Source organism: Mus caroli, unplaced genomic scaffold (assembly GCF_978045245.1).
Source record: "Mus caroli unplaced genomic scaffold, Mus_caroli_1 scaffold_18, whole genome shotgun sequence".
Lineage (NCBI taxonomy): Eukaryota > Metazoa > Chordata > Mammalia > Rodentia > Muridae > Mus > Mus caroli.
This window is the reverse complement of record NW_028227273.1, coordinates 59921144-59932257: the sequence shown is the minus strand read 5'-3', so window position 1 is coordinate 59932257 and position 11114 is coordinate 59921144. Positions and strand designations below refer to the sequence as shown.

General features: G+C 57.1%; 2 protein-coding genes across 4 annotated transcripts; one reads left to right on the top strand and one right to left on the bottom strand.

The window, feature by feature from the left end:
- Nucleotides 1-133: 133 nt before the first annotated feature.
- On the top strand, nt 134-8583 carry Rgl2 (ral guanine nucleotide dissociation stimulator like 2). 3 transcript variants are annotated; one of them, XM_021149390.3, is made up of 18 exons: nt 134-674; nt 875-1071; nt 2362-2445; nt 2684-2862; nt 2970-3020; nt 3103-3400; nt 3653-3904; nt 3995-4098; nt 4185-4269; nt 4356-4424; nt 4542-4616; nt 5803-5835; nt 5962-6083; nt 6188-6283; nt 6373-6484; nt 6568-6861; nt 7732-7846; nt 7960-8583. In XM_021149390.3, exons 2-18 carry the CDS (start codon nt 916-918, stop codon nt 8169-8171), a joined length of 2337 nt encoding a protein of 778 aa, XP_021005049.1. In that variant the 5' UTR covers nt 134-674; nt 875-915; the 3' UTR covers nt 8172-8583. The 3 variants fall into 3 exon arrangements, with proteins under 3 accessions (XP_021005049.1, XP_085689071.1, XP_085689072.1); XM_085832945.1 differs by lacking the exons at nt 134-674; nt 875-1071 and adding an exon at nt 1084-1700; XM_085832946.1 differs by lacking the exons at nt 134-674; nt 875-1071 and adding an exon at nt 1991-2270.
- A 1002-nt stretch (nt 8584-9585) lies between these two features.
- On the bottom strand, nt 9586-11042 carry Pfdn6 (prefoldin subunit 6). Its single transcript, XM_021149405.2, has 4 exons — nt 10737-11042; nt 10461-10531; nt 10246-10370; nt 9586-9778 (listed from the first exon to the last, which is right to left on the bottom strand). Exons 1-4 carry the CDS (start codon nt 10798-10800, stop codon nt 9655-9657), a joined length of 384 nt encoding a protein of 127 aa, XP_021005064.1. The 5' UTR covers nt 10801-11042; the 3' UTR covers nt 9586-9654.
- Nucleotides 11043-11114: the final 72 nt, after the last annotated feature.

Below are 11114 nucleotides of genomic sequence, written 5' to 3'. Positions count from 1 at the left end.
ACATAGCCACTGTGGGAACCGCGCGCGCTCCGGCGCACGGTGAGAGCCGGACGCCCGGAGCGACGGACCCGAGTGGAACCGGAAGCGCCGCACTAGCCGGCTTCCGCCCCCTTCCCGCAAGTGGGCGGGCATAAGGGCGGCACAGAAAACCCGGCGCGGATTTGCTCCGTTGCACTCGTGCCGGCGCGGCAGTGTCATTCTCCAGCTGCAGTAACGGGGTCGCGCCACTGCTAGGGCACTTTCCTCGGCAGTTGCAGCGCCGCTCTCGTTAGAGAAAGTGACTTAAAATTCCGTGTTTGCCTTCCCGTGGAGGCTTGAGACAGGACCCTGGTCTCCAGCGTGTCTGCTGCGAGACGCGGGCTTCAGAGCCACGGAGTGGGGCTGCAAGGGACAGCGGAGTAGTGCACCTGCAGCCTGCGTCCCAGCCCCTGGCGTCCAGCACTCCCGTAGTCGCTCGCCCTGGCTCCTGTCCTCACTTCCTTCCCTTTTTGGCTCCTGCTGTCGGGCGGACGCGGAGAGGGGGGAAGCGGAAAGGGCGGGAGGGCCCGGGAGCCCGGCGGGGTGCAGGAGGGGGGCCTCGCGGAAAAGCCGGGGAGGGGACTCGGTAGAGGGCCAGAGACCGACAAGAACAGAGGCCCGGGACCCGCGCGCAGCCCCTCGCCCTTCCCGAGCAGGTCAGAGCCGGAGCACGGGGTGACCCTGCCCATTCCGCACTAGTTAGCCCCCGAGTCCCAAGCAAGCACCGAGGGCTTGGGTTTCCCCACTCCCGTATCTCCCTCCCCCGGCCTTCCTCAGGGACTCCCACCCAGGTCCCTTCTTGCCCGTCTCCCCCACGCCCGTCTGACTCCACCCAATCCCACCCGTCTCTCCCCAGGCGCCCCCATGGCCCGACCCCGCTGATTGCTTCTCTCGGCCATGCTCCCGCGGCCCCTGCGGCTGCTTTTGGACACGAACCCCCCCGGGGGAGTCGTGCTGAGCAGCTTCCGGAGCCGGGACCCCGAAGAGGGTGGGGACCCAGGTGGCCGGGCCGTGGGCGGGGGGCAGGAGGAAGAGGATGAGGAAGAAGAAGAGGTGAGACGCGGGTGGCGGGAGGCAGGGCATTAAATATTTCTGAGATTCTCCTCCTTTCGGTGTCTCTGGGTCCCTCGGTCTCTTCCTCCCCGCCTCACTCGCATCCCGCCCGCCACACTCTCTCTGGATATCTGTCCCCTGGCTGCGGGTCCTGGTGTCTATGAAGTTCGCCCTGTCCGTCTGCTCGGAACCTGCCCGTAGGAACCTGCCGAGTTCCTGCCTGGAATGGCTGGCTGGCAGGCGGGCTGACTGTGCCTGCGGGACTCAGGCCCTCTTTGCCCATACCTGCTCAGACGGGTGCCACTGGGCAGTTGTATCTTGGTCCCTGTCTCCCTCCTCGTTTTTTGTTTGGCTGGGAGGGGTTTGTTTCCACAGTAACCAGCTCCTCAGACTCTAGGATTGGGGAGGGAACCCTCAGATTTCGCCGCCTCTTCCCCCACCCCCTGGTGCTCAATAGAGGGCAGCAAGCCAAGAGGTTCCAGCACCTGGAGAGATGATCCCGGGATAGGTAGAGCGTGGTCATTTTCGTCCGAAGAGACTGATAGGATGTAGTCGGCAGCAGGATTTAGGGATTCAGGAGGGTCCAGAAGTTAGATTCGGAGGATCCAGACTCCTGGGCCCCGACATTGGTAAAGTTAGGGTGACTGGCAAGGCTGGTTTTTCGGGATCGGTCGGGGGAGGGGCTAGGGCCACATGACTCTGAGTCTACCGCTCCCCCCCCCCCATCATCCTTACTTCCCCTTCTTGTAACTGGGATTGGAGCCGCCACCTTCAGGGGGTCCCCAGTGCTGAGATTAAGTGGAAGCTGTATTGGGGATCTGGGGAAAAGGAGTCTCTGCGGAAGGACTAAATTTGGGCTCCTCTGGTTCTGTCAGGGAGGGCGGGCTTTGTGAAGTTTCAGCTTCTCTCTGCTTCAGGTCTCTCTTCCTTTGGCTTTGTGCCTCTTCAGGCACGGTCTGCTCCTGACTTTGCGCCCTGCTTTTCTGCGTTGGGCTCAGCTGTGGGGACAAGGGGGTTGGAGGTGGCCAGAAGAGGGGCTCCTGCATTTAGTTGAAACCCTTACTGCAACCTCTTCCATCCCACCGAGCTCTGAGGTGGCCGGGGGAGGGGGGCTGTCTGAGCCCCAGGGTGGGGTAGACCTGGGGTCACCAGTACCCTCTACCCCTCGCACTCGCTGGTATTGTCCCCCGCCATCACAGGTGAGGGGTGCAGAGGGAGGAACAGGGCCTGGGGACAATGGCTGGGGACTGGAGGTGCTGTGGGACTCACTTCCTCTTCTTGCTCCTCCAGGCTTCTGTGTCAGTCTGGGATGAGGAGGAGGATGGTGCAACCTTTACTGTCACAAGCCGCCAGTACAGGCCTCTTGATCCCTTGGTGAGATCACGACTTTGAGGTCTTGCCTCTTGGTTTTTAATTTAATATATATTTATTTACTTATTTATTTTCCGGAGCATTAGGTTGAAGAAGTTCTGGTAGTGTGACGGTAGTTCTGTGTTGTGTGATTTAAGCCATTTCTGAACCGGGGCAGAAATAAGCTAGATCTGGATTATCCCAGATGTCTAGCAGTCAGATTGAGGAGGCCCGTCGGTGAGACACCCTCCATGTTCTCCAGGCTCCCTTGCCTCCACCTCGCTCCTCCCGACGGCTCCGCGCTGGCACTCTGGAGGCCCTGGTCAGACACCTCTTGGATGCCAGGACGGCAGGGGCTGACATGATGTTCACTCCAGCCTTGCTGGCCACCCACCGGGCCTTCACCTCCACTTCTGCCCTGTTTGGGCTTGTGGCTGACAGGTCAGGGGCCAAGGGTTAGGAGGCTCCTGGATTCCCTTTGAGCACCCCCAGCACCCGGGGTGGGGGGGCTGGAAAAGCCACAAGGTAGACCCTCTCCTCATCCCCAGGCTGGAAGCCCTTGAATCACATCCTCCGGGCGAGCTAGAGAGGACCACAGGGTGAGTGGCCCTGTCTCAACCTCAGTCCCCTCAGGGTGCTGAGGCTGGACCTCTGACCCCTGGCTGATTCCCCTTCTCTCAGGGTAGCCATCTCTGTACTTTCAACTTGGCTGGCCTCTCACCCTGAGGATTTTGGCTCTGAGGTCAAGGGTCAACTTGACCGGCTTGAGAGCTTCTTGCTTCGGACAGGGTATGCAGCACGGGAGGGTGTTGTGGGGGGCAGTGCTGACCTCATCCGAAACCTCCGGGCCCGGGTGGACCCCCGGGCCCCCGACCTTCCTAAGCCCCTGGCCCTTCCTGGCGATTCCCCTGCTGACCCCACGGATGTCCTGGTGTTCCTCGCTGACCACTTGGCCGAACAGCTGACCCTGCTAGATGCGGTGAGACCTTGACCTTTGACCCCACACTCTCTGCCCCCTTACTAACCTCTCCTTGGCTCCGGATCCTTTTCTTGCTTCCAATTGTCCTGGTGCAGTTCCTCTTCCGTCTGCTTCTCTTCCCTTCGCCCCTTGGCTGTTCCCCTTGAACTCTGGCCCCCACTGGTCCCTGGCCACTTAAGAGCCTCAGATCCCTGATACTGGAAACTTGTCTGGCTTGACTCTAAATTGTAACCTCTGCCCTCTGCCCTGCAGGAGCTGTTTCTTAATCTGATCCCCTCTCAGTGTTTGGGAGGCCTCTGGGGTCACAGAGACCGGCCAGGACATTCTCACCTCTGCCCGTCTGTCCGAGCTACCGTCACACAGTTCAACAAGGTGGCGGGGGCGGTAGTTAGCTCTGTCTTGGGGGCCACCTCAATTGGAGAGGGGCCAAGAGAGGTGACTGTGAGACCACTCCGGCCCCCACAGAGGGCCCGGCTCCTAGAGAAGTGGATTCGTGTGGCCGAGGTAAGAGAGAGCAGGCCTGCTGGCTGGGGACTCTTTGTCTCCGGTGTGGCAAGGGACCCTAGAGCCTTGACTGTTCTCCGGTCCTCACAGGAGTGCCGCCTGCTTCGGAACTTCTCCTCAGTGTATGCTGTTGTGTCCGCTCTGCAGTCCAGCCCTATCCACAGGCTTCGGGCAGCCTGGGGGGAGGCAACCAGGTAGGAGGACTGAAGTGCCCGAGGCCTGGGGTGCGGAAGCTTCGGGACCCCAGGCCTGTGCTCAGAGGCCTGTTCTTCCTCTCTAGGGACAGCCTCCGAGTCTTTTCCAGCCTGTGCCAGATTTTCTCAGAGGAGGATAATTATTCCCAGAGCAGAGAGCTCCTCACGCAGGTGAGGGCGGTCTTGCTTTCCCCAGCCTCTGCACCTGCCCCCTCCTCCCCAGCCCCCTCCTCCCCGTCACCTTGTTTTGTCACCAGGAAGTGAAGCTGCAGCCCCCTGTGGAGCCACACTCCAAGAAGGCCCCAAGGTCTGGCTTCAGGGGTGGGGTGAGTGTTCAGTGGGGCTGGGAATGGGTGGCTTACCTGGTGAGGAGAATACACAGTTGTGTCTGAAGGGAAAGGGAGAAGGGCTCACATCCCGATCTCTGCCATCTCTGCCTGCAGGGTGTGGTTCCCTACCTGGGAACCTTCCTGAAGGACCTTGTGATGCTGGATGCGGCCTCCAAGGATGAGCTGGAGGTCAGTGTGTGTGTGGTGTGTGTGTGGTGTGTGTATGTGTGTGTGTGTGGTGTGTGTGTGATCTGTGTGTGGGTGTGTGTGTGTGGTGTGTGTGTGTGTGTGGTGTGTGTGTGATCTGTGTGTGGGTGTGTGTGTGTGGTGTATGTGTGTGTGTGTGGTGTGTGTATGTGTGTGTGTGTGGTGTGTGTGTGATCTGTGTGTGTGTGTGTGTGTGTGTGTGGTGTGTGTATGTGTGTGTGGTGTGTGTGTGATCTGTGTATGTGTGTGTGTGTGTGGTGTATGTGTGTGTGTGTGGTGTGTGTGTGATCTCTGTGTGTGTGTGTGTGTGTGGTGTATGTGTGTGTGTGTGGTGTGTGGTGTGTGTGTGATCTGTGTGTGGGTGTGTGTGTGTGGTGTATGTGTGTGTGTGTGTGTGTGTGGTGTGTGTGTGATCTGTGTGTGGGTGTGTGTGTGTGGTGTATGTGTGTGTGTGTGGTGTGTGTATGTGTGTGTGTGTGGTGTGTGTGTGATCTGTGTGTGTGTATGTGTGGTGTGTGTGTATGATGTGTGTGTGTATGTGGTGTGGTGTGTGTCTGTGTGTGTGATCTGCCCTGGGTGACTCAACATGTGCACCTCAGGTCAGGCAGACAGCCTTCCACAGAGAGGCTACAGGCAGGAGAAACAGGGCAGTCTCTCGAGTCTTACCACGGGAAGTAGTTCAACCTCTGTACATCACTATCTGTCCTGGCGGTCGGTGGTGTGACTGACTCCCTGGCATGGTCAAGACCCCGGGTTCCATCCCCAGCGTTGCAAAGAAAATGAAACGCCGAGGCTTCCAGAAAGTTCCTTGTCCCACTGTGGGCTCCATTTTCTCATCTAGTGGCTAGATACTCTCTGAGTGTCAAGTGGAGCTGGGCATTGCCTGTGATCTCTTGGCACTTGGGAGGCAGTGGGGTGGGGCATTGGGGAAAGATCTCTAGGACAGCCAAGGCTACACAGTGAGTCCCAGTCTCAAAATATAAACAAAAAAGGATCAAGTCAAGATGGGTTCAGGTCTGAGACTGGGAAGGTGAGGAGGGATGGGATGCCAAGGTGTGCTTTGGGGAGGGGGTGAGTGCCGGAGCACTTGCTGTGTTTGGGGAGGGGGATGTTCTCGCTGGTGCCTGAGCAGGGTTAGCCCCTTATCCCCCTCCTACTGCCCTTGCAGAATGGCTACATCAATTTTGACAAGCGGAGGAAGGTGAGAGGAGTGTGGGGGTGGGGCTGGGTGGTGGATTCCCCTCTCTGTGTTCCCAGGAAGGGGGAGAGGGAGGTGAAGTCAGGGGCCCTGAGTTTTGGCTCCTGCAGTCTGAGGGCTCCTTCCCAGGAGTTTGCTATCCTTTCGGAGCTGTTGCGCCTCCAGAAAGAATGTCGTGGCTACGACCTCCGACCTAACTCTGATATCCAGCAATGGCTCCAGGGCCTCCAGCCGTTAACTGAAGCTCAGAGGTGAATGGCTGGATGGTTGGGTTCTAGGACTCTGGCTCGGGGACGTGTGTGTATGTGTGTATTGGTGGCATGTCCTGACCTCTGCCCATGGCTATCCTGTCCAGTCACCGTGTATCCTGTGAAGTGGAGCCACCGGGGACCAGTGACTCCCCCGCTGCAAGGACACCTCGGCCAACACTAGTGATCACACAGTGGACGGAGTGAGGACACTGCTGGCTGGCTGGCTGGGAGCTGGTTTCATGGGGACTTGCCGCTGCCGCTGTCACTGTCTGATATCTTGCCTCTGCAGAGTTCTGGGCTCTGTTGGAGGCCCCACTCCGCTTGTGTCCTGGGATCGGCCCAGTGTCGGGGGAGATGAGGTGCCTGGAACCCCGGCACCTCTGCTGACTCGCCTCGCCCAGGTGAGCCTGCTCTTGCCTCTGACCACATCAGGACTTTTCCCTTCGGCCTCCGTCCGCTCATGACCTCACCTCTTTGCCCCTAGCACATGAAGTGGCCGTCAGTCTCATCTCTGGACTCTGCCCTGGAAAGCAGCCCCTCCCTGCACAGCCCTGCTGACCCTGGCCACCTCTCTCCTCCAGCCTCCTCCCCTAGGCCTTCCCGGGGTCACCGTCGCTCAGCCTCCTGTGGGTCTCCGTTGAGTGGAAACACAGGAGAAGGGACCTCTAGGAGTGCTGGATGTGGGGGCGGGGTATCTGGGCCAGGGTCCTCTGATTGCCGAATCATCCGAGTCCAGATGGAGCTGGGGGAGGATGGCAGCGTCTACAAGAGCATCCTGGTGAGGGAGCCTGGGGCGGGGCAGGGCGGGGCCTGGGGCGGGGCGGACCTTACCTTATTAGGCATTCGCTTGGGTTTGGGTAATCAGGACTCAATTGTAGCTTCTGTGGGACTCAGGCAGTTGTTTGATGTTGGTGGCAACTGTGCATTAGTGAGCCAAGATCTGAGTTTTCAGGAGCTGTATGACGTGATCAGAGCCAGCAGTTTTCCCACAGGGAAGCAGCTTTGCTGCGCTGGGAGCTAAGTGGGCTGATGGGGCACTGGCAGCCACTATATTGGGTTTCTTGTTTATTTTATTGTTTTCTGAGACTCGATTTCTCTGTATAGCCCTGGCTGTCCTGGAACTCACTCTGTAGACCAGACTGGCCTTGAACTCAGAAATCCGCCTGCCTCTGCCTCCCAAGTGCTGGGATTAAAGTCATTGGCCACTACCACCTGGCTTTTTGTTTTGTTTTTTGTTTTGTTTTTGGAGACAGAGTTTCTCTGTATAGCCCTGGCTGTCCTGGAACTCACTTTGTAGACCAGGCTGGCCTCGAACTCAGAAATCTGCCTGCCTCTGCCTCCCGAGTGCTGGGATTAAAGGCGTGTGCCACCACGCCCGGCTTTTTTTTTTTTTTTTTTTTTAAGTATTAGACACAGGTGACCTGTTTTGGTTGGTGTTAAAAAGGACGGGAAACAGGTCATCATGGTATATTTATTGTTCCCCCCTGACTCCCGCCAAGACAGGATTTCTTTGGGTAGCCCTGTCCATCCTAGACTCACTGTGTAGACCAGACCAGGCTGGCCTAGAACTCAGATCCCCTTGCCTCTGCCTCCTGAGTGCGCCACCGCTGCCCGGCTTGTTTATTGCTCATTTAATCTCTTCTGTAAGGTGACAAGCCAGGACAAAGCTCCAAGTGTTATTAGTCGTGTCCTTAAGAAAAACAATCGTGATTCTGCTGTGGCTTCAGAGTTCGAGCTGGTGCAGCTGCTACCTGGGGATCGAGGTGAGCTGGCTGGAGGGATGGCGCACTGAAGGGAGGTGCGCTCGCTCGCTCGCTCGCTCGCTCGCTCGTAGAGAGGGCTGAACGCTAATCCCCGCCCTCTTCTGAACCCACAGAGCTGACCATCCCACACTCAGCTAACGTCTTCTATGCCATGGATGGTGCATCTCATGACTTCCTCCTGCGGCAGCGCAGAAGACCCTCTGCTGCCACCCCGGGTTCCCACAGCGGCCCCTCTGCCTCAGGAACTCCTCCGAGCGAGGGGGGAGGGGGCTCCTTTCCCAGGATCAAGGCCACGGGGAGGAAGATTGCACGGGCACTGTTCTGAGGATGAAGTCCTATTGGTTTACATAGCAACTCATACCAGGAGTGAGCAGCCACACATGGTGGCCACAATATTAGAGCAGAAACCCTGAAAGGTGGCCAGCCACCCTGGGACAGTGAAGTCACCTGTTTACGAAACCACTGCGGAAGCCAGCCCCAGCCCCAGCCCCGTGGGACTGGTGACCACGTAACCATGTTGGATACCTGCATCTAGCTTCCACCTCTGCGGAGAATGTGGCATATCATCTGTGCTGGGAAGAGTACTGGTCCCTGCCACATGCCAGCCTGTGACAGGCCAAGGGAAGGCCTAGAGGCTGAGCCTGGGGCAGAGGGCAGTGACAAGAGGTTCTTGTCCCACTCTGGGGATTCCTGTCACTGTGACAACACTAAGAAAATAAACCAAAACACTACCTGAACCCTGTCCCCATCCTTCAGTGCACAGAGCTGGATACTGCGAGGGCAGTGGGTTGAAGTTAGGTGGCCTAGACCAAGGGGCAGTGGTTTTACTCCCAGGAGGTACCTTGTATAGCTCAGTAGCAAAGTGTTTGGTGGGTTTCGGGAGGTGGGAGGCCCTGGGTGCCATCCTTGGACCCGAGAACAAGATACTGGTGAAAGATATCCCAGAGTTCCCTTCAGTTCCTGGCTCCTTTAAACACCCGTTTCTTCTTGTCCCCTAAGAAGCAGGGGCTCCTGGATGACAGTGATCCCTATGGACTTCTCTCAAGCCAGATTTCTAAGAAATAATTTGGGACAAAGAAACCAAAGAACGGCTTTGTGGGGGTGACATACGAATCTGGAAGGAATTTCAAGATCAGTTAAAAGTTACATTCACTGCCCAGTGTGGTGGCGCACGCCTTTAATCCCAGCACTCGGGAGGCAGAGGCAGGCGGATTTCTGAGTTCGAGGCCAGCCTGTTCTACAGAGTGAGCTCCAGGACAGCCAGGGCTACACAGAGAAACCCTGTCTCCAAAACCAAAAAAAGTTATATTCAAACCAACCCTGAGAAGATAGAGGGGGAAATCAGGTAGCAGTCTAGGATTAGGGCTGCTTGGGGAGACAAGTGCCCACCGTGAGCGACTGTCATTTCCTGGGCTCTCAGGCCAGAGAACTGAGTTCTATGGCAATGAACAACATGCTGCACTGTAGACAGTGTCTTGTCCCGTGTCTCCCGGTTACGCCAACCAACGTAGGGAAGTCAAAGGGTTGTATGTATGGCAAGAAATAGCTTGAGACATTTCAGACTAAAGTTTTGAAACTGAAGGCACCCAAGGCAACACCCTGGGCACAGTTCTCAGCCATAGGAAAGCAAAACAGAATCCGGCCACTGAGAGATTTCAATCACAAGACCGTGAATCTCAAGAGGTGTAAAGTGTACAGGAATGGAAGAACAGTGAAGAAAGACTGGCTGGAAAGTAGGCTTGGTCCTGTTAACATTTTATTGGCTCAGGGCTAGCCTCACCCCTCCCTCCTGACCCCCTCCCACAGTGTCAGGCTTTCCCAGGAGCCTTTCCGGCTTGGGCCCGCTGGAACTCCTGCTGCAGTTGGGCAAGGGTTTCCCTCTGTTGCTCTGACTGCCGCTCGAGGTCCCGAAGCTGCGATTCGTAGCGCTTGCTGAGGAGGGAAAAGGGAGGCAAACGGAGAGGAGATATCAGCCAGGGCTCAATGATATGGTGGAAGATTGGAGGTTTGTGGTACAGAAAGCGGGGATGGCACTAAGGGGAAGAGAGGGCTGGTAAATGATCGTTTGGATAGGGCTGCTGTCCTCCAAGGCTGGCACCTGAATTCAAGCTACAGAACCCCACAGTAGGGAGGCAAACATTCCCGCAGGTTGTCCTTTGACTAATGTGCCTTTCACAAGTGCCCTCACCAGATGTCACACAGCAAGAAAGGCCAGGAGTGGTGCAACACGCCTTTAATCCCATCCTTTAGGAGGCGGCAGTAGGCGCATCTGTGTCAGGTCAGCCCTGTCTACAGAGCACATTCCAGGGCAGCCAGGACTTTACAGAAATGGGTAACTGAAGAACTATCCAGCACGGGTCTAACACTTGTGCACTGAAAACGCCATCTGCAGGACTTACATTTCCGCAGTGATGTAGTCTAGCCTCTTCCCCACTGTGGCCCGAGCCTCCCCCAGCTCCTGTTTGACAAGCACGGGTCCCAGAAGCTTAAAGACCACATTTGATCCATCCAGCAGGGCCAGCTCCTGAGAAGGGGATGAGGCAGTGTATGAGATGACCGTGCCCAGGAAAGTCCCTCCTCGCCCCCCCCCCCCCCCCCCGCGTCCCATCCTCACCTCCTTCACGATATTGTTTTCCGTTAGCTGTGCTTCGAGCTTCTGCCTCCCTGACATAGATTTACTCAAGTCTGGGGTGGAGAGAGGAAATGCACGATTAAAAACATTAAATGGGCCCAGAACCGCGCAATTCTGGGGAGACTGGGTGTGAGGAAGAAAGCGACGATACCGAGGCGAGGGGTAACAAGATGCACCCCCGCGGCCCCCGATGGGGCGCGACGCCTCATCATAGATGAGAGCGGACAGGGGCGAGACCACACCAACTCCCTCTCTTACCCTTCTGCAGCTGTTGATATTTCTCTACCTCTCCCTGCAGCTTCTTTTGGATCAGTTCAGCCATGGTGAAGGAGAAAGCCTCCTGGGCGGGGGTCGCTGGGTCTCAAGCTCTGGGAGGCACCTGAACCCCCCTCTCTGACCCTGCAGAAGGACAGCACTTTCTACCCGCAACTCTCCGAGGCGCCGCAGCCTCTTTCGTCCAGAATAGCCACTCCCTAGGCAAAGGAGAGTGAAAGAAGAGATCCCTGAACCCTCCAAGCCAAACGCTAACCTATTCACGTTCTACCCGCTGTAATCAATAAACCCGGAAGTAAACAAGGCATGACGGGAGGGAAAAAGACGGCGCCGGAAGTTACATTCCGACACATGCTGGAACAT